The sequence below is a fragment of the Nylanderia fulva genome, unplaced genomic scaffold (genome assembly GCF_048542155.1).
Source record: "Nylanderia fulva isolate GAGA-0341 unplaced genomic scaffold, ASM4854215v1 Scaffold6, whole genome shotgun sequence".
Taxonomy (NCBI): Eukaryota; Metazoa; Arthropoda; class Insecta; order Hymenoptera; family Formicidae; genus Nylanderia; species Nylanderia fulva.
Genome location: NW_028190698.1, coordinates 2,656,022 through 2,678,846, shown reverse-complemented (window position 1 = coordinate 2,678,846; position 22,825 = coordinate 2,656,022). Strand labels below are relative to the sequence as shown.

At 32.7% G+C, this 22,825-nt stretch overlaps 2 protein-coding genes across 6 annotated transcripts in view; one reads left to right on the top strand and one right to left on the bottom strand.

The window, feature by feature from the left end:
* The window catches only part of Snap25 (Synaptosomal-associated protein 25kDa), a 45,767-nt gene extending 29,247 nt beyond the window's left edge, over positions 1–16,520 (top strand). For 3 of the 5 annotated variants that reach the window (XM_029315914.2, XM_029315909.2, XM_029315901.2), the window contains exons 4-6: positions 1,909–2,026; positions 3,174–3,447; positions 9,646–16,520. In XM_029315914.2, coding sequence (XP_029171747.1) covers positions 1,909–2,026; positions 3,174–3,447; positions 9,646–9,708 — 455 coding nt within the window. In that variant the 3' untranslated portion in view covers positions 9,709–16,520. The other 2 variants (XM_029315922.2, XM_029315896.2) reach the window with 1 other exon arrangement.
* Positions 16,521–17,107: 587 nt separating this feature from the next.
* Positions 17,108–22,712, bottom strand: RpA-70 (replication protein A 70). Its single transcript, XM_029318509.2, has 13 exons — positions 22,559–22,712; positions 22,445–22,492; positions 21,538–21,752; positions 21,305–21,459; positions 21,106–21,196; positions 20,862–21,024; positions 20,584–20,788; positions 20,262–20,374; positions 20,029–20,195; positions 19,258–19,492; positions 18,797–18,880; positions 18,521–18,715; positions 17,108–17,783 (listed from the first exon to the last, which is right to left on the bottom strand). The coding sequence occupies exons 1-13, from the start codon at positions 22,586–22,588 to the stop codon at positions 17,661–17,663; spliced, it is 1,824 nt and encodes a 607-aa protein (XP_029174342.1). The 5' UTR covers positions 22,589–22,712; the 3' UTR covers positions 17,108–17,660.
* Positions 22,713–22,825: the final 113 nt, after the last annotated feature.

The window sequence follows — 22,825 nt, the reverse complement described above, 5'->3', positions numbered from 1 at the left end:
AATAAATATTTATTTCAATACTGCCTAATAAATAATTTATATGAAGCAAATAAATATTTATTTGTTTTGGAAAGGATTTTCTGATATCTAATAAATATTTTTCACAGTAAATCAATATTATTAGTTTCAAATAAATGATTTATTCAGCAGTATTGAAATAAATACTTATTCAAATTTCATACATTTTTTTCAGTGCACTGAAAAAATGGCTAAATTAATAAATATTTATTTCAATACTGCCTAATAAATAATTTATATGAAGCAAATAAATATTTATTTGTTTTGGAAAGGATTTTCTGATATCTAATAAATATTTTTCACAGTAAATCAATATTATTAGTTTCAAATAAATGATTTATTCAGCAGTATTGAAATAAATACTTATTCAAATTTCATACATTTTTTTCAGTGCACTGAAAAAATGGCTAAATTAATAAATATTTATTTCAATACTGCCTAATAAATAATTTATATGAAGCAAATAAATATTTATTTGTTTTGGAAAGGATTTTCTTATCTCAAATAAATATTTTTCACAGTAAATCAATATTATTAGTTTCAAATAAATGATTTATTCAGCAGTATTGAAGTAAATATTTATTCGAATTTTATAAGTTTTTTTTCAGTGTATAATTTTTAAATTTTGTATAAATGCAAAATTATCAAATAATTTATCTTTGAATTTGCAATAATAAAACTTGAGAAATATTCTTTAATAATTAACCAAAATACACTGGACAGATAAAGTCTGTAAATGCTTGATTTTTCTAATTCATAAAGTACACAGTTGTATTTCAATTTTTCCACTTTCATTACTACATCAACAAATTTATTTATTAAGTTTCAAACACATTTAAATGAATGAGTCGTTTTTTCTTCACCATTCACTGAGGAATAACGAGTTCTATCAACAGATACAAACAATCTCCATCCGTTCGATCGAACCCTCATGATAGAATATAAGATCGAACGCAGTCGCTTGAAAGGAAAGGGTAAAGGCGTCCGATTGTCTTATCGATGAAGGTCTGCGCAAGATTCTGGGGATCTAATCGTACTTATAGAAATTTCTGATCTCCTGAATTTTTGCGCGGAAAACGTGAGACTTTCGATTTCTCGCGGAAATGAGACGAGATGGCGGAAGTTGAGAAAATTAAAAAAGGGGCGGCCCTTTCCTTTGGGTGAGGATTTTACACGAAACCGTCGCTTATCTTTCTTTCTTTCTTTCTCTCTCTTTCTTTCTCTCTTCAGGAGATTAAATTAGCGAAAGAGGATTGGGCAATGCACATCCAGCGCTTTTGTTTGCCTTTTTTTTTTTTTTAATAGGCGACCGCTTGATTACATCACGTTGTTCGTTCCCGATAGTTTCGAAAGCTGCTTACAAAATTACACGAAGCTTTAACTCTTCGCGATGGCTTCGTAATCTTTGAAAAAGAAAGAAGAGATCATTCGTTAACATAAACTCTGGAAATCGGCGACAAGGATTGAAGAGAAATCCGCGAGATGTATGAATAATTGAATAAAAGAGAGATGGACTAATTATAGAAATTATCGAGTTATTGGAAAATCGAGGTTCAAACGCGAATTGTAAAATTGAGACGGCTTCCATCGCGCGAAGGGTTGAAGCTGTTTTTCCATCCTTAGAGAAGCTTGATTACACACACACACACACACACACATATTACATGAAAGAAAAAAAACATTTTAACATTATCAACGAGGTGTCGTAGACACTCTTCTAGATCGGATTTTAGTTTAGTTCGCTTCTAGAGCACTCTCGTTAATTAGCCTCCTAATTAGAGATCAAATGATCTTTCGTGGTTGCCCTTTCCCCTTCGAGTCTTCGCGACCGAGAGTCGCATTATTTACCGATCAAACTAATATTATGTCATTCCTTGTACAACAAAACAGAGCAACTGGACCGGATCGAGGAGGGCATGGACCAGATTAACGCCGACATGAGAGAGGCCGAGAAGAATCTCACCGGAATGGAAAAGTGCTGCGGCCTTTGCGTTCTTCCCTGTAACAAGTATGACGACGACTATCTTAGCTATCTTTCACGTTACTTCTTTTTTACGTACTTTGTCGCCCTTTCTTTCTGAAAGAAAAATCTCGGAAAAAATTCCCTGCGCACTTTATACTCGAGTTTATTAATAATCCGCACGTGAGCTAGGTGATAAATTTAACGCGCGTTAGAGGAGGAATTAAATAATTGAAGAAATTAAAATATTAAGAAATTTTCATACGTCAAAAAGATGTCTACGAAGTTATCATTTTGTCTTCAAACTTCGATGATATGTATATCAAATGAATATTCATGAAAATTGCCAGCTGAATATAAATTAAATATTCAATTTTCTAAATTGAATAAAAGATTATTTAAGAGTCAATTAGTAAATTGTATAAATTTCGAATCTATACACGGAAAGAATTTTCTTTTAAAATTTATCCTGAAAATTATGGCAATCGTGAGACAATATGGTATTGAAGGAATTTTATGAGTTTCTCTGATTAAATATTCACCGCTATAAAAAATATTAATCTGTGCATAATAAAATTAATCGAACATATTGTATGGTAAATATCAATCAGACAAGTTTTTTAGATGTTAAATAATTTTTATTTTAATAGTATATTATATCAATTTATGACATTATCTTAATTTTAATTATCAGCAATATAAAGCATCTTTTATTCCATCCTTTTTGAATTTAAAAATTTATATACGATTATATGCTTATTTGTTCATCATAACCGTTTATCTTTCACTTTTAATGAATTAAATTGACCTATTTTTTCTTACTAATTTTTTCATACATTATCTTAATTTTAATTATCAGCAATATAAAGCATCTTTTATTCCATCCTTTTTGAATTTAAAAATTTATATGCTTATATTTGTTCATCATAACCGTTTATCTTTCACTTTTAATGAATTAAATTGACCTATTTTTTCTTACTAATTTTTTAATCAGAGAAACCTACGAAATTCTTCCAGTACCATATATATATTGTCCTACAATTACCATGATTTTCAGGGTAAATTCCAAGAGAAAATTCTTTCTGTGATTCAAAATTTCTGAAAAATTCGAATTTGATAAGAAATCGACTAAGTTTTCCGCGGTATCGAAAGAATTTTCCCGAGCTTAATCCCTGTCGCGATTTTGCGCGCGCAGAGGCGCCAGCTTTAAGGAGGACGAGGGCACGTGGAAGGGCAACGACGACGGCAAGGTCGTGAACAACCAGCCCCAGCGGGTGATGGACGACCGCAACGGCATCGGGCCCCAGAGCGGCTACATCGCCAAGATCACGAACGACGCGCGCGAGGGAGAGATGGAGGAGAACATGGGCCAGGTGAACACGATGATCGGCAACCTGAGGAACATGGCGATCGACATGGGCAGCGAGCTCGAGAATCAGAACCGGCAGATCGACAGGATCAATCGCAAGGTAAGCGCCGAACGAGAATGCACCGCCGGTGTCCGTCCGCAGCACCGCAGCACAACTTGCCGGGCACAACTCTGGCATGGCTCGTAAAAAGGTTGTACTCTTGTCCAGCTCCTGCGAAGAAAATTCAATCAACACAGAAAAAATAGTGTCCTTGAAAGAATGCAACAATGCCTTGATTCAAGTATATTTTATCCTTATAATAGCGCTAAATATGAATAATCTTGGATAAAGGATAATTTATCCTTAAAACAAAGTGCAAAATATTCTTGGTTGAAGCTGAAATTTACTTCAATTTAAAAATAAAGTTGCATTCAAATGTGACTAAGTTTGCTTTTACCATATAACGCTTTTAAAACAAGAATATATATCTTAAGGATAAAATATACTTCACACAAACTTATTTATTATTGAGGCAAATGAAGATTTGTGATTACAAAAAGCATTCTATGCTTAAATGAATCAAATAGCGTTCAAGAATAAAAATATACTTGAATCATGGATTTTTTTTATCTGTAAATTTTTATGTTCTTTGAACATATTTTTCAGAATAATTTTTGCGTATAGAATAGGGTTTTTATATTTTTCCCAGCTGGACAAGAGTCTAATAAAATTACCTGGATAGTATAATTTGCGTCCATATGTCGACATACTAAATCCTTGAAGAAGTGGAAGAGTTAGAACTTATTTTTGATAAAAGTAATTATCAAAGTAATTATCATGCCAGATTGTGTAAAATAAAACTAAAAATGATTACAATATAGGGCAAACTGCGGCTCTTTAAATTAAATAATTGTTATATGCTATAAAAAATTTGTTAGTTTTCTGTGAACGATAAATAATCTGACAATTTGATCAAGATAAAATTATCACGTGAAGCTTCAGATTAATGGATAATGTGAAGCAATAATCTTCGAGTAATTCAGTATGTCGATGAGGTTTCTCAAGTCCAGTATACGTCTGCTAATAATGCTACCAACGAATATCAAATAATTATTTTTAACAATCTCGATTAAAATAAATTAATGTAAAAATAAAAAATTTATAAGACTAAAAATTTTAAAGAATCGAATAAAAATATCAAAATTGGAAGATTCTTGTAAATTTATATTGATCGAACAGTGTCTTACATTATCGAATTTTAAGACCTTTAGAGCTTCAGTTTCTTAAACTTAAAGTTGAACAAAAACTTTAGTCAAAAAATTTTTAATCCTCGCATCCTTAAATTTATCATGCAATTAAATTCTAATCTTCCTCTTCTCTGATATCTCTAATTAAATTTTAATTCGACTGAATTTTTCATGAAAAAATTAAATTTTAATTTAAAATTGAATTATTTAATTAATTTAAAAATAGGAAATATATATATATATATATATAATCTAAATTTAATTAAGTGCAATTAATTTTACGGCTAATATTTGCACATGTTTACTGGATTATATTTTTACACTAGGATGAGCTGACATGTGTCTCGATATATGCGCGAATCTCTATATGTCACAATGCACAGGCTCAGAGCGATGCACATCACGTTCGTCGTCGCTTTCGCTTTTTTATGTACTCCATCATGCCTTTCCTTTCTTCCTTCCTTTCGCTCTCTTCCGCCTTGTATGTTATATGTCACGTAATCCTAATTCGGATAGGTGCTCCAACGATGTCATCGTCGTCGTCCTTTTTCACTTTCCTATTCCTCGAGAATAAACCCATGTTTAAAAAGCAACATGACGTGCACTGTATCTAACAATAAGCCAAAGAAACCTTTCTGCAATTTCGCGGGATAAATAAATCTTTAAATCTTAAACAATATAATTAAAACTAAAATCTTAAATCTTTTTATAGCTATAAATGATAAAGCAGATGTTTGTCTACAATGAAATACAGAAAAAAGTGTATTTTTTTAAATCACGCACTTTATTTTTTATTTAATTACATCAGAATCATTCACAGAAAAAATTTTCTCTTAGAATTTATCCTGAAAATCATGGTAATCGTGCACTGAAAAAAATATATTGAATTTGAATATTTATTTCAATACTGCCTATAATAAATCATTTATTTGAAACAAGAAAACTCCCTTTTCAAAACAGATAAGTATTTATTAATTTAATAATTTTTGAACAATTTTAGTATGTACATAATAAAATTGATCGCGTATATTTTATATATTTTATTGTGTTAAATATTAATTAGAGAAATCTCATTAAAATTCTTTGAATATCATATTGTCCCACGATTATCATGATTTTCAGGATAAATTCTAAGAGAAAAGAAATTCTCTTCGTGTTTATTTAATTACATCAAAAATGCAAAAACTGAAATAATAATAAGAGAATTTGTGTACAATTTTTATAAACGGAAGATTTTCCTTCTTCGCTCGATTTTATTGTTTATAAGATCAAAGTTTTTAATCTGAAAAAATCGAAATTGTGACAAGAGTGGAATCTCAACATCAGTGACCCGAAAGAAAAAGAAAATATATATCCCAGTAATTTCCGTTTCAACGCATGCTTACGCAAGCGCAACGCACGATATTAGCCGTAATGATTCGCCTCTCGTCTTAGACGTCGGCTTTTTTTTTTCTACGGCACCTTTTCGATATTAATCTACGGGCACACACACTTTATCCTCCGGTCTTCATCCCCTCGGTACAGCCTGCCTTCTATGTTCTTACTCAATTATTGCACCACCTTCTTCTAATCTTTCTATCTCTTTTTTCACGAGATTTTATCAGAACTATGATATTTTCCATGGATTCTCAATGAAAAAAAAAAAGAAAAACAAACTCCTGACAGATTAAAAACAGAAGTGAGAAATTTTTTCATGTTGAAATATTAAAGTTTTATGAGATAAAAAAGTGAAAATTATCTTAAACTTGTTTAAAAAAATCTAATTAACAATTTGTTCAATTATTGAACTGGATATCAAAGTCGAAATAAATGTTAGCATTATAGAGAAAACGGGGCTACGTATTTCTGAATAAACAGTACAATATATAACAATTAATGAATTTGTTATTCTGATGATTTATTAAATATTTTCTCTCCCCTTCAAATAATAAATGCTTGAGAATCCGTGCACATTTCGCCACACTTTTGGATTTTTATCATAGTCCTTGGTAGTGGGTCCTAGACAAAAGAGAGACAGAATTTTCTGATTTATATAAAAGCGCTTCTCAAACGATCAATAATATACGTATTCATATCTCTAACGATATTTCAATAATTATCTGTCATTACTTATTGCAACACACATGCGCCGTTATTGAGCTTTCGATCAATTTTATATATTTCTCGTATTTACATCATAATATAAGGCATTTTACAACGTTTGCATTAACTCGAATTAAACGCGCAACTTAATAATCGATATTTGACGCATCGACATTTACCTTCCAACCTCTGGTATTTATTGAGATTAAATTTATATTTTCTCTCATTTTTTCCCTTTAATTGCTTCATTTTTCTTATTATTAGATTCTTTGTTATGTGTTATTCTTTCCTTCGATCAACGTTCAACGCTTTCGGTATATTGATCGGCGAATTTTTTCCGTACTTACATAATATTTTTCCTTTGAAAACATTACTCGATAAATATATTGATCGTTTGAAAATCGTTAGCCCTTTAAAGGTCATATCTTGAAACTCGATACGATTTCAAATATTCCAAGTCCTTTTATTTCGAAACAATTTACATATTAATATTTCAATATAATTTACATATTAATTTGTTACACAAATCCGCGTTCTAGGAAAATATTATGATCTTTAATGGGTTGTTTCAGTGATGCACAATCTCAAAAAACGGTTATTAAATTGATGAAAAAATTACAAGCAAGGAAAGAAAGGGTTTTATTGCTCACAATCATTATAACATCTCTATATTTTACTATTTAAATGAGAGTTAAAAGTTGTTCAGTTTAAAAAAATACAAGCTCGATCGTACTACGTAATTTAATATTAATTTATTTGTACCGAGACGACTTCTCTGATGAACGTAAAGTGAGATAAATCCGCTACGCGATCCGATCGTGGTAGCGTATAATGCCGAAGGGGTTGAAACCTCGTGAGAAAACCGCAAGACTCGAGAGATTGTGCATTACACCGGTGAACAAAAGCCGCACTAAACACACGTACCTGCACCTACACCTACATATATACACGCATTCAGACATCCAGCGTTGACCACACACCGCACACACATCTCTATGACCGAAACCCAAACTGATAATCCGCAGGGCGAGTCGAACGAAACGAGGATAGCCGTGGCGAACCAACGTGCGCACGCCCTGCTCAAGTAAAATGCGTCTCTTCTCTCTGTCTCCACGTAATCCGCCTCCTCCGAGCCCCAAGTTGCATATCACGATGAGATGTCTCGAACGAAAGAGAAAAAAAGAAAGAAAAAATTATACACTTGCATATATTATACTTATTATATATTATACATATTTAGAGACCCTGACACACATGATGGCGGAACTGGGATTATTCTGGAGGGAAGGGACATAAAATTTAATTAAAATTTATTTGAATTGATGAAAAATTATATTTGCGCGTAATTTAATTATCAAACATTATGAATTAAATTATTTGAAATTATAAAATAAGTTTTAATTGTAATTAATGATATCGCATATTACATCCGGAATATAATTCAGTTATTGAAATAATCGAGATATATACGCGAATTAAATGTGTTACCATTCGAATATAATGTTTACAAATCGTTCTATAAAAGCTTGAAATATTAAATTGTGCGAATATTCCCAGTTTCGCGAATAATCTCTCCCCCACCATCCGAAAAATCAATCCTCACCCATGCTGTCTTTTCGTCGTCGCTCGGTCCAAATCCCGCGTGTTTTGTCTTCAACCCCCGATCCAAGAGAAACCTGTGCAACAATGAAAAAAAATTACCACCACCAATAATCATGCCACTTTTACTAATCATCACTAATCATCACTAACCATCGCTAACCATCACTAACCATCGCTAATATTTCGACGATATACAAATGAACAGCCGCTCGATAGTCATCATACACGATGCTTTCCGGAGAAAATATTTTATTTGGGACACGTAATTTTATAAAATTACATGATAAAAATGCAGTCTTTATCTATTCTTAGAAATTCTCATCGCTTGTACAAAAATTAATGACGTCTTGATTCTTTGACTAAAAAAAATTCTTTTATCATTAAAATTAAAATTGTGGATGGGAAAAATTTTTACTCTGCATGTCCTCGTCCACTTTTTAAAAATGTTCTATTAATGTGAATTTAATCAATTAATCTGTTAATGATAAATTAATGTTAAAAATCTCTCTTGATGGATGAATTTGACATCGAGAAAGCATTTAATCGAGATTATCGAGTGGTGGTGCATCGCACTCTGAGATGTGTCATCTCACTCTTCTCGTACACACGTTGTCACAAGGCTCGTGTCACATGTTGCCATCCTCGTTGTGATTGTGCCACGAATGGAAGCGCCGCCGCCGTCGACGACGGCGACGGGGAATTGCATCTCGTTGATCCCTTTGAACCCCGTTGTACTGGAACCGTTCTCGAACCGCTTTCGTCCCCGACGCTCCCCGACAAGGTCGATCGAGTTAACACGCTTAACATCATGTCGTGGACACCACGACGAGCCAGCATGCGAATATCCCGTCGTCTCTTCCGGATTTCGCGCGACCTCGCGCGGATTTCGGAAAGAAAAAAACATTTGTGGACCGTGAATCGAATTTAATAATTGTCACTTGAGAAATTGAGTTTCGAGATTTTTTTCGGAGAATTCGAAAATTCTTGTTACAAAAAATTGAAAGAAATATTAGCTACTAATATTTTTTTATATTAACAGCTGTTTTGATTAAAAATCAATCTGCTATTTCAGGAAACATTTGCACCAATTAATATATTAGTTTAAAATCATATTTCACAATAAATACATAAATACACAATAAATTCTGAAGAATTTTTTATAATTGAAACTCGCTGCGAACATAAAGACATTTAAATACTCTTTGAAAAAAAATCTTTGACAATAACTCTTTCTCAAGTTCCCTTTGAGAAACCATCTGCAATATAACAATAGGGTCCGCGGAAATGATGACATTTCGCGATGCCCGGCCTCGATTTCCACCGAAGCAGGTCCACGATGACAGCTCGCGTATACGACATTGCGTTTTTGTTGTTCTTTGACACGCAGGGCGAGTCGAACGAGACGAGGATACAGGTGGCCAACGAGCGAGCTCATCAGCTACTCAAGTAAAGCGGCCGCATTCACAGTCGACCACCACGTCGGTCGCCACGAGCATCACTACCATCACCCTCCACCACCACCACCACCACCGACAACAACAACAACAACAAGAACAATACAAGAACAACAACACCGACACCAACAATCAGCACAACTTACACTCGACAGTCCACTCGATTGTTTGCAAGCGGTCTATCTTATTCGCGTTTCGTTCGTTGTCTCTTCATTTGCATCTAAAAAAAAATATCGAGTTTGACCAAACAAGCTTGAGAGGTATATACTTAATGTTGCCGAAATACTTAACCCTAAACTTGACTAAGTTCTGTAAAAAAAGAAAAAAAGAAAAAAATACGTAATTCTGTTTCCCCGTTAATCAGAATTATTTTTTGGTTTTACTTTAATTTTTTAAAATAAGTATCGTGTGGATTGTATACACTCTCTTATGTGTATTAGGATGTTTAAAAGTCATCACTTAAATGGACTTCTGATCTTTTAGACGAGTTTTATTTGTATTGTCGTGGAGGTGTCTCTTCTTTTTGCGCGTATATATATATATAATTATCATAATTGCATAATCTGCTTTACAAAACAATGCAGCTCAGGAAAAAAACTTGTGTAAAAAATAAATGCTGAATTTGTTGTCATATTGGTGTACTATTGTATATTTTATATATCTTTCTCCTTCATAATATATTGCAATTCTTTGAATTTTACTTCCTTAATTTCTGCTGCAAGTTTAGGGTTAACGCGTCCAAAATATCGCGAGATCGAGTCATAAATTTGGAGATTGAATTTGATTTTTGGTTTGAGAAATTCGTGCGTGTACTTCAATTACATTCCTAACGTATTAATTTTTTTAATTATTAATTTAATTTGTTAAATATAATCAGAAATGAAATTTAATCTCCGAAACATTGGACTCTTTGATTTTTTTACGACAGCGGGGATGATAATCCGCCAATGAGAAGCCTCGAGGCGAAATTATACTTCGTGATCGGCTAATAATCGGCAATTTAAAGCCGAATATACTAAAAATAGAAATCTCTAATTTAAGACCAGCAGCTTTATCGTACCGATCGCAACAAAGTGCCGATGGAATTTTTCTCTAACGTGGTAGAAATATGTCGAGTATATCGTGTAGCTTAAAAAGAAAAAAAAGCGAAGCTGCGAAATTTAATCTCCAATTGAAAAAGCGAGCAGCTTCGTTCTTTACCGACAAAACATTAACGTTAACTTTAATGGTAAATTTTAAATTAGAAAGAAAAAAAATATATATTATATATATCTCGTTATACTTCACACATATATACGTATACACGTACACATGTTGGAGATTAAATAATTAATGCACACGAACGGTGCAGCGACTAATTAATTTTTCTCTCGGTTCAATCGAGACCCTGGAGCGGAATTACATATATCGAAAGGAGAAAGGAGAACAGAGGAAGGAGGAAAAACAGTATATCACAAGTACAAAAGAAATCATTACACTTATCTCTCCCTTTGACGAAAAAAAATATATCCCTAGTACTCTTGTACAGGCTAGCTTTATTTATTATCTCGTTATTATTATATATACATATATATATTATACATATATCTATTTATCGCTCTCCGATTATATAACTTGCGCGCGAGAGCTATATTCAAGGATAGCCGATACTTTATCTTTACTCACGTGAGAAGAGCGACATACTTATTAATCTCCCTCTCTCGAATTTCCCCGAGTTCTCCCCGCGACCCAGATAGCAAACATACGTCATTTTGACGTGATTATACGTCAAAATGACGTGGAATGACATCATTAAACATCAAACCGACGGAATGACGTGATTAAACGTCAAAATGACGTGGAATGACGTCATTAGCTGTCAAAACGACGTGGAATGACGTCATTAGCTGTCAAAATGACGTAGAATGACGTGATTAGACGTCAAGATGACGTGGAATGACGTGATTAGACGTCAAAATGACGTGGAATGACGTGATTAAACGTCAAAATGGCGTGGAATGACGTGATTAAACGTCAAAATAGCGTGGAATGACGTGATTAGACGTCAAAATGACGTGGAATGGCGTGATTAGACGTCAAAATGGCGTGGAATGACGTGATTAGACGTCAAAATGACGTGGAATGACGTGATTAAACGTCAAAATGGCGTGGAATGACGTGATTAAACGTCAAAATAGCGTGGAATGACGTGATTAGACGTCAAAATGGCGTGGAATGACGTGATTAGACGTCAAAATGGCGTGGAATGGCGTGATTAGACGTCAAAATGGCGTGGAATGACGTGATAGACGTCAAGATGATGTGATTAGATATCAAAATGGCGAGGAATGGCGTGATTAGACGTCAAAATGACGTTTGCTACTTGGGAAAGGACCTCGTTGCTTTCCTTTCCCTTCCATGGCAAAAAAATAAAGATCGATCACACACGCAAACACACATATAAACACACACGCATACACATACATATTCTCGAACTCAATCTCGAGTAATCTCGAAAAAGCGTTTCGGAATTGTACCGGGTGTCTCTTCCCACCCGGATCCGCGTGCGAAAAGCGCGGGAAGAAAGAAAGATCGGTGATGACACTTGGAGGAGGAAGGGAGTAGTGGAATCGCGTGCGGAGGACGAAGGAGCACACGCAGGACGAGGAAGAGGAAGAAGATGAAGATGAAGAAGAATATATATATAATATATATAATATATATATATATATATATATATATATATACCGAGATATATAATAATCGAAGCAACGAAGAGAACGCGTTCAGCCACACACGATTAAGTATATAGGAGTCGCTGAAGCTGTAGATAGAGAGAGCGAGGTCTTCTTTTTTCGTCGTCGTTTTTAAAAAGAAAAAAGAGAAAAAAAAACTCGATTCACAAACTCGACGAACGTAGAGCGTAGGTGTTATCCCCCTATGTCCTTTTTGCCTCCTCACCCCCTCACACCCACCCCCACCCAATTCTCCCCTTTTGCGCCAATCGCGCCGAGATCACAGTAAGGTTTAACTCCAAAAAAAAGAAAGATTGTACATTACTGTATTTACACGAGGGCGACGTACCTACCTTGTTAAATCGTACGAGGAGTATGGAGAGGGAAAAAAAAAAAAGAAAGAAAAGTCCGCCAAGGCACGAGAGAATCGATATCCCTCGATCCTATCCTGCAGCGGCCCTGAATTATCCCGCCGTGATCCTGACGGGATGCTCTTATTACAGAACAAGGACGAGTAAAAGGTTCTTTACGAGAACGCGCTCTTGTTATTATTGACATTTAACGAATAATAAATATATATATATATATATATATATATATATATATATATGACGCCTCTCCGGGGTTTAAGGTATTCCTCGACAATTTTGTAAAAACTACTAATCCGCGCTAATTCGTCTGCTAAACCAAGTCCTAGTAATTTCAGGTCGGAGGATCCCTTATTGCATCTCGCACTACCCTTCTTAGCTGCACGCGCCTTGGAAATGTAAAAGGGGGAGGATAGATAGAGGAAGTCGATAATTGTTAATCAACCTTTAGGTGTTTTCGCTCCGTTTTTTGTAAACTTCGAAGGAAAACATTGATGAGTCGGATATCGATCTCTCTCGAGCTGGGCCAGGAAAGATCGAGCACAAATAAAAATACTGCGTAGCCTTTTCGATTTTGCTTGTCTTTTGCTTTCTCTCGAAGAAGAGGAGGAGGAAGAAAAAATGCCCTTTGGACATTTCGCCGGACGAAACATGTGTTATAAGAGGAGTGAAAGGGTTCGCGAGAGTTTGAGAAATAGAGAGAGAGAGAGAGAGAGAGAGCGAAAAATAAAAAATCCGAATGTGCGTGTATGTGAGAGAAATAGAGAGAAATTGTGCTACGACGCGAGATCATTAGGCCTATAGTGATCACTTACGTCGAGAAAAATTTTAAATACTTCTTAAATAGATGACGTATATATATACACAGAAGTGTCTTCTCATTTCTATCATTATTATTGTTCCATTTTAATGGAATGACAGATTCCTCGAGCAATTTGAAATGAATTTTTCCTCGACGAAAGTGTCAACAGGCGCCGATAGAGCTTTCGAATAATTGTAATTTATATATCGTAATTATATTTTTCGATCAATTGTGCGAAATTTTCATTTACCACAAAGAAATATGCGTAAAGTCGCTGCGATAATAAATATATTCCTCGATTTTTTTTCGAGGGAAGATCGATTCCGAATCGGACGAGAAATCTTTCGCTTATAATAACGCGATATACATACGTCATTTATTTGCATTTATATATATATATATATACACACACACATACATATATACATATATTTATGCATATGTATACATAGCCGTGTAGAGAACGAGCGCAGTGGACCCTTTCTTAAATAGCTCCTGGTAAACGAGAATCGAGTGTTGAAAAAAGGCTTTACTCAAGCGAGAGAGAGAGAGAGAGAGTGTGTGTGAAAGAGAGAGAGAGAGAGAGAGAGAGAGTATCTTTATTACATATTATATATATATATATATATATATATATATTATAAATAAACAAACGATACATAGATATAAATATATATAAATATATATAAATGAAAAAAAATATATATATAAATATATATATGTATATCCATATAAATATATAAATACGGGATCGAGCAATATTGTACTTGTTACTTCGTCGTTACTGTTTATCACCGCGTATTGCGAGATTACGTACTTATTTTACGAGTATTGTCCGCCCCATTAGGGCCCACCCTCCCCTTCTTTAGCCCCCTCCTAATTAACCCCCAACCCCCTGAAGTCATATCGAATCTACAGGTCTATGTGGTAACGCGTATACATTTTAAACATCTACTCACACACACACACATACACAGAAATAATGTATAGACAGGCAAATTAGGTGAAATAGGTAGATAGACGAGTAGACACACACAAGCGATAATTTTAAAGATTAACGGAAGGAGAGGAGAATGAGGTAAGAGAGATGTATGTGTGTATATGTGAGAAAATACGGATCGCGCGAACGAGAGAATAATAATAATAATAATGAGGGGGATGAGAGAGTAAACCCGATGAAAGGAAATGCAAAAGTGCATGAAGAGTGGGAAAAATTACGGAAGTTACGAAATAAAAAAATTACCGCTCATTGTAAAAAGGATGTACCAGGTGTTTCCCGGGGTTGTCGAATGTCTTTGCAGCGATTGAAATTAAATTAAATTAAGTGCTAAGGTGGTTCCAAGATGTAACTTTTAAGCAAAATCTTTCGATTTAATTCGCAGATTAAATTTTTTTAATTAATTAGTCGAACACTTTTCTGTCATTTTAATGACGTAAAAAATATTTTTGTTTTAAAATTTATTCGAGATATATATATATTTAACAGGGTGCCTACTCATTTTTTATCTTGTAAAAGTAGAAATCTCATGAAATTTTATCTCAGGGAATTTTTTAAAAAATTTCTCAAAAGAGCAAAACTAATTTTGTATTATACTGCGAACTTTTAGCAATCAATCATTAAAATTTGTAACTATAACAAAGTTAATTCCTGATAATAAAAGGATGCAAAAATGCAAATAAAAAAGCTTTATTTTTCAATCTTCGATATCGACATATCGATTCGATAAAAGCACGCACAATATAAATAAATTCAATTTTCAAAATTGCATCTAAAACTTACTCGATCTTATCTGGAAGTTTGAAAACAAATATTTAAAAAATCAAGAAATTTTCCGGGATTCTTTTTACAAAGATTTAGAGATTTTGGAGTAGACATTCTGTTTTGATAAAAATTAATGATGATGATTGGCGCATTCAGAGAGTAGCTCTGGGAACGTTTCGACAAATCCGGAAATACTCCTTACACGAATCTAATATGGAGCAATTCCATACCTCCTAAGCGACAATTGTACCTCGATGTTAAACGTTTATAGCGGAGATCGAAAGAGCTCCAGCGGAACTGCCGGCAATGTGATACGCGGCCTCGATCTGCGATACTATAAAGAGGCGATCAAACTTTTGGGAATCGACGCGGTGGCACGAGATCGAATTTCAATTTCCAATATATTTCCATCGATTTTAAAATTTAAAATTTCGCACACTTTTCTTTTTCAATTATCACACGTAATTAATTACGTTTCCCCTTTTTAACATCGTTAAATATATCGATGATCTTAAAAAAAAAAAAAAAAAAAAAAAAATCTCTAAATAAAGGTAGCACTCGTAGTTTCGATCGTCGAGAGATTTTTAATCTTAAAGATCCTAGACGATTACGATTAATAAATCTAAAGTATATAATATATATAAGTCGATTGGAACTCGTTCCGTCGATCGGTTCCTACCTCGGACGAAACGTGAGGTGCGAAGTGCCACCTCTTCGTGTACTTAGCGCGAAAAATGCGAGTGCGAGAGAGACAAATATACCTGGGACCACCGTGCAAAGACGTGCAGGGTGTCGTCTTCGAGGCACTCCGAGCTAATCCGAATGACAGAACGAAGGCGACGGAATTAAAAAAAAAAAAATAAATAAATAAAAATAAAGCTGCGACGAGCTAATGATACGAGAGCGAGATGGGAAAAAATGTTACACATTTGTAAACTGTAAAGTTATTGATTAAATAAGAGAGCGGGGAAAAGAGACGGGACGAGACCCAGCTTCTCTCTCTTTTTAGTACCGATTATAATGTCGCTAGATGTATTTACGATACCGTCGTATAAAGAAATGGAGGAGGTAAAGAAGTCTCTCTCTCCTCGGCGGTATCATTATAACACAAATGCCTGTGTATTTTACTTCTTGGCAAAATAATAAACCATCAAGTATTGTACGTCGTTCACGACACGTTTTTCCTCCAAGATCCGTCTCATTTTTTTTTTCAAGCCGATAGTTTGATATGAACTCAAAGAGATCCTAAAAATAATTATAAGTTAATTTATAACAAGATTTTATCAGAATCAAGAATTCAAATTCAATAATTTATATCATCGATAAACGTCATAATTCTGTGCTATCAAAAATTAAAAAATCCATAGAATACAATTTTTCATTAATTTATAAACATAGTATAATAAATCAAATTCCAATTAGATTCATGGATACTTTATGCAATCAATTGTTTAATTCGAAAGTGCCATAAATCAACTTGCACAAAACAATACAAAAACGGAGTTGAGCAAATATATTAAAAAATTTGACTAGTTTCCAAAGCAATTCAAACTGGATGCTGCATATGCAAGAGATAAACTTTGGTGGCCTTCAATATCTTCCAATAAATCAAATCCAAGTCCTGAGACGCGAATCCAGTTCAGCAATTGCGATGAATGGAGCCGTCCTCTGGTATTCAAGATCAATCAATTTTGTCACAAGCTGTTACTGACGTCTCACTCTGGTAAGAACTCGCTTTATATTCGACGATTCGTGCTTGACCTCGAACACATGCCGGAACATATGCGTTTATATATTTACGGCACAAGTGTTTTACAATAAATATTATACAATTGTTTTGCTGATCAAAAATAATTCTGAGTGTTCTAGAATCTTTTTGTGGACAAAAGGAAAGTGATATTCTGAGATTTGGTATTTTTTTAAAAGTTATATTAGTAAATAATGTATAAATTAGACATTTATTTTGTAAGACGAGCTGTGGACAAAATAAACAATCGTGCAACACTCTTAATACTTAAATTACAACATTTTAGAAAAATATTGATAATAATATTGAAAATAAATATGTGTTGTAACATTATTAATGCAATGCTAAAGCAATTTAATTCAATGTACTTGTAATGTACTCAAATTGTCTTCACTTATATATTGAAGATGTTTCATTGCATAATGGGCACGATTTAAATGAAATTTGATAAACGCTAGTCTGTATAAAAATATAGAATAATATCTAAGATTATTATAATCTACAAATTTAACACATAAACTTATTAACTTATTATCAAAATTTATGAGATCTTATTCAGTTGGATTCCAATTTCTCGATATGCACCAGCTTAGAAACTCTATCTATCAGATGTGTCAAGTGAGTCTTGTAATTTAGCGGAGCGACCGATGCACAGGTGTGTTTCACTCTCATTTCATCCTATAAAATATAGAAATTATCAGAAAATGAAAAATCAAGTTTGTGTTAAAATAATCATCTTGAACAATGAAACTTGTCAATGTTAAAGAAAGAAAAAAACTGCTGCATCACAATTAAAATTTAGTAATTTCGGAAACAGGGTTGAATAAGTTAATTATATTTTAAAACTAAGTTAAAAGTTAATGGCTTAAAGTAACTTATAAAATTAATTTAGTTTATGTTAATAAAAAGTTGCATGAACAAACAAGTAACACAGTTAAAATTGAGATAAGATTAAATTAATTCAGTTAAATTAAAAGTTAATTTTTTTTTATTTATATAAAATAATAATAAAATAAAAATTATTTTTTATATAAAAATGTTTTTTCCTTTGTAATTACAATTATGAAAAAAATAAACACCAATAGTATATAAAATCTTTATTTATTATCATAATACTTGTAAGAATGCATCATAGAATGATGCTCTTATTAAAATTTAATCGTTCTTAAAAATTCAATTCAATGTTTAAGATTTTATAGAAAAAAATAATGTCATTGAGGGATAAAAAATGTTTAACTTAGGAAAAAAGTTAATAAGTTTAAGTTTAAAAAATAATCAGTGTAAATTAAAAATTAACTTATTTTAAATTTTGTAAATTATGAGGCAAAAGTTATTAACTTTTTTTTAACTTTTAAACTTTAACTAATTAATTAGTTACTATTCAACGTTGCTTGAAAGTAAACTGAATCGCTTACCTGAAAAACTTCAGATCTCACCCTCAAACTGAACGTGAATCTCTTGAAGCTCGCCTCAGCGAATTTCTGCATATAGGCGTCGTTATCGTTTTCCTTTAATTCTCCCAATTCTTGCGCCGACATGCCTAATATCTTTTCAGCGTCCTCGTTGAAGGCGGTTATCCAGCGATTGCCTGTTGCATCCGCTATATTCATCTGTGAAAATTATTAAGAAATCGTTGAAGAATCAAGATTCCTAAAAATATTTTCAAATAATAAAGGATATAATATACGTACACTTGCTAACAAGCGATAAAGAAAATTAGGATAATCTCTATTACACTTCTCGCATCTGAATATTCCAGTAGATTGATCAATTAACTGAAATTGAATAGCGCTTTATAGTAATTCGTATTAAATCTATTATATTATTATGTAGTTATAATGTTATCTAATAAAATGTTAAGAAAGATATATAGTTAATACATTTAAGTTAATAAAATTAAACATATAATTTTATCGAGAAATTATGTTTTTTCTCGTATAAAATATTATAATGACAATAAGGAAGTTGTTGCTTAAAATGTTTCAAAAAATAGAAATTTAATTCTATTATCTTATTTAGCCTCTAAAATGTATTTAGTTTGTCTTTTAATTATAATCTCAGTTCTCTACATAAATACAAATATGAAATATCGTGAAGAGAAAAATAAGAATTCCTACTTTATAATTTTAAATATATCTCGCACATAACTCACCTTCTTCTTGCAACTTTCTACAGGACAAGCCTTGTAAATCGAATTTTCCACGCGAATTAAATTGATAGTGGCCACAACTGTAAAAGCATCGGCGAGATTTAATTTCTCTCCCAACCGTGCTTCGGTCGCTTCTTGGAAAGTATATAAAGGTGCATTGAAATCACCACTACCACCTGCTTTAGATAGCGATTTGGCGGTCTCCGAATGACCCACTGTAGTATACCATCCACGCAATCTGAAATGTGCAATGTATTATATAAAAATTATTATTATTATTATTATTATCATATGTATATTGTATAAGCTATAGTTTGCAGGATGCAAACATCCTGTGTTGGACATCTTGATGTTTACATCCTGTAAACTATACTTTATTTTTAAAACTGTTATAAAAGTAACATATCCCTAAAAGAATTCAAAAACGTTAAGATGAAAATCATGAGATGTAATTAAAAAAATTAATTAAAAAATTGAAAATTATAGAAGTTGAGTGAATAAAACTTTAAACTAGTAGAGAATAAGATCGTTTTTCCAGTTAACTTTGCATAGATTCTATTTTATTCAATTTAATTCTATTTCATTTCTACTCTATTATTATTAATTCTATTTAATTCTATTTTAATAGACTCTAAATTAAAAAGAAAAATTTAGGAATTGCAATAAGATCTCAACAAATTTATATAGTTTGCAATGTTAACAAAAAATTATCGCTAAAGAAAACGTTTTTAAACCATGACGTACATCTAATATAATTAGTATTTATATATGTACCTATGTGCTTCCGGTAAATCCGGATCCTTTTCGAGTACGGATGAATTTAAAAGAGACAAATTCTTTCCGCCGTTGAATTCTCCGATGCGCGCTCCTTTAATAGCGATAATCGGATTATTGGAACCATCAAAATCTTCGGCCTGTTTACCCCAAAGTGTGACGCTTATCTGACGTATAAAAAGAAATTCGTTTATTCGTTCATAATGTTAAAATGTGCTCTCTCAATTGCTTACCATCGCACCACTATCATCGACGATATTAATGTCTCTTTTTACAAGTTCTCGACCAGTACTTCGCTGTGTTATATGTTGCACATCATTGAATGTTGTGACAATGCCTAAAATGTCTATTGCAAACAAACACGACATTATTTTACATACAGTGTTACAATTTCCAAATTAATCAATTTAGTGTATCAATCTTATTTCATAAATTTAACAGATATTGTTTTTTATCATATATTCTTTAATGTAACCAGAATATTTTAAACATCTTTCGATATAAAAAATAGAAATCAATGTTTAAGGTTTAATTATATATTAGCACTTTTTTTACCTATCATATCATTCTTCTCCTTGTTTTCCACCTGACTTATGGCACAGAAATTAAACTGCAACGTCGGTATGTCTTCGCTGTTCTCATGGCATGGCACAATTTCTGTATCGTTGGTCATTGTCATCTCGTAATCATTCTTTAATGAGTTGAACTGTTTATTTGCCGCTTTCAGCGCGCATCGTGAGATATAGTACACGTTTCCAATCTGTACAAATAAAATATTCTGCACAAGTTTACCTTTAAAAAAAAAAAAACTGATTGTAATTGCATGTACATACCTCTATCATATCATAGAATTTATCGCACATATCTCTAAACGCGGTGCATCGAATCTCACCGCTCTCATCAATTAAATCCATAGAGAACAGTTTACCCTCTCCACGAGAGTTGCTCCATGTTCTAATCGCAGATTTATTGGTCACACGAACCTTAATCACCCATCTAAAGATGCAAAATTTTATTAGTTTCTTCCCTTCACATAATACCTATAAATATATTTTAATCTTGATTTCATATTCTTACCTGTTTTGATAAGGACTTAATGCCGCAATTGGTGTAGTACATATATCAGATGAAAAGGAATTATTTGAAGTATTTTTCTGAGCTGCACCATCTATCGCAAGCAAAACAAATTTTATATTCAATAATAAAAGTGTCACAAAAGATAAAATATAATTAGAAATTATTCTCAAATACAATTGACAAAATAAATAGTATTTACTAGTTTGATAACGTCCATTAGTCGAGGCTGTATTTGTATTAGATGTAGTTGGCTCAGACTCTGATTTGTTGTCTATGTTAGTTGGATCACCTATCTTACATCCAACTGTGCGGCCAGGAACTGTCACCTCGATACCCATTATTAATATCACGCGTCTAATAAAACAAATAGAAATGTATGCTTGACTTTTATACTACTTGTACTTTAATGCATAAAAAATATGCGATAAATACTTTTCCTTGCCACCATTGTTCACCGTAGACAGATGATAGTTTGTTACTTTGCAGATTGCATATTCAGTCAGAATGTCATCGGTTATGAGATTGTTTAATTGGGTAGCCAGCATTGTAAATGAGTTGAATTTCTGTCCATCAGATACGAGTAATCTGTATCGATCACAACCAGGAGTACCATCTTTATTCACAGATTTTGGTAGTTTTTTGTAACCCTGTAGAGACAATTAAGATAAATATTCCATAAAACTAGGAAGTAGAAATCTAACCATGTAACATCAATTTTTCTGAATTTTAAAGATGATCCTAAACGTCTTTAAGAAGTCTGTTGATTTTTCTCTTTTTAATCGACAAAATATGAAGTTAAATCACTATAAATCTATTTATTGGCCATATGGATTGTTTTTTACCTGAAATTAGAACGCTTCACGCTTTATTGATATTAATACTTTAATTTGTACAGGAAAAAGATATATGAGACTATATAGATTAATAAATCTTTTTCCTGTACAAATTAAAGTATCAATATTAACAAAAAGCGAAGCATTTCAATTTCAGATAAAAAACAATCTGTATAACCAATAGATTTATCGTTTATCTAACCCCAAATTTTGTTGATAAAAAAGAACAGACTTCTCAATGACGCTTAGGATTCCCTTAAGAATAAAGCAGAATATGTTCATGCTTTATGAAAGTATATAATTTTCCTAACAACAGACCCACAAAAACAACGGAAATGCAACTGTCATGACCTTGTTAACAAGATGCTATATATAAGAGCAACATTTACACTTCTAAGATATTTTTTACGATTTGTTTTTTAAACAATACTGCTTCGCGGATCAAAAATTACGAGAAATTAGATCTGTCAAGCTATCCATTGCGTTTATTTAACAATTATCCTCACCAACATTTGAAGTATCGGTTTTTCCACATCTACGCCTCTCATGATTTTCTGAAACGATCGAAAATTACAATGTTAGATAATATTCTACGTAAATAACATCCCCGACAAACTTACTTCTAAGGCTCCTTCCGTTAACTTGTACATAATTGCAAATTATTTGAATCCGACAATTATATTTCGATATTACGCCTTTCTTCTGTCACGATGGCCGAATACCAGCTTCTGGTCTGAGCTTCCCGCCGAATAATGCAATCACAATCACAAGGCTGCGTTCCGCAACTAGCTACAAAAGATGTCGTTTCCTTAAGGCCTGTTCATATGACACAATCAACCCACAAAATTTTATTTTTAATTTTTATTTTTATAATATAAATTTATTTT

What these genes read in the sequence shown, in the direction of transcription:
- RpA-70 (XM_029318509.2), bottom strand. Translation starts at nt 22,588, where the DNA reads ATGTACAAGTTAACGGAAGGAGCCTTAGAA. An exon ending in AACAATGGTGGCAAGGAAAA is followed by an intron (nt 21,460 to 21,537) that starts GTATTTATCGCA and finishes TTGTTTTATTAG; the next exon opens with ACGCGTGATATTAATAATGG. An exon ending in GATTTACCGGAAGCACATAG is followed by an intron (nt 19,493 to 20,028) that starts GTACATATATAA and finishes TGCACATTTCAG; the next exon opens with ATTGCGTGGATGGTATACTA.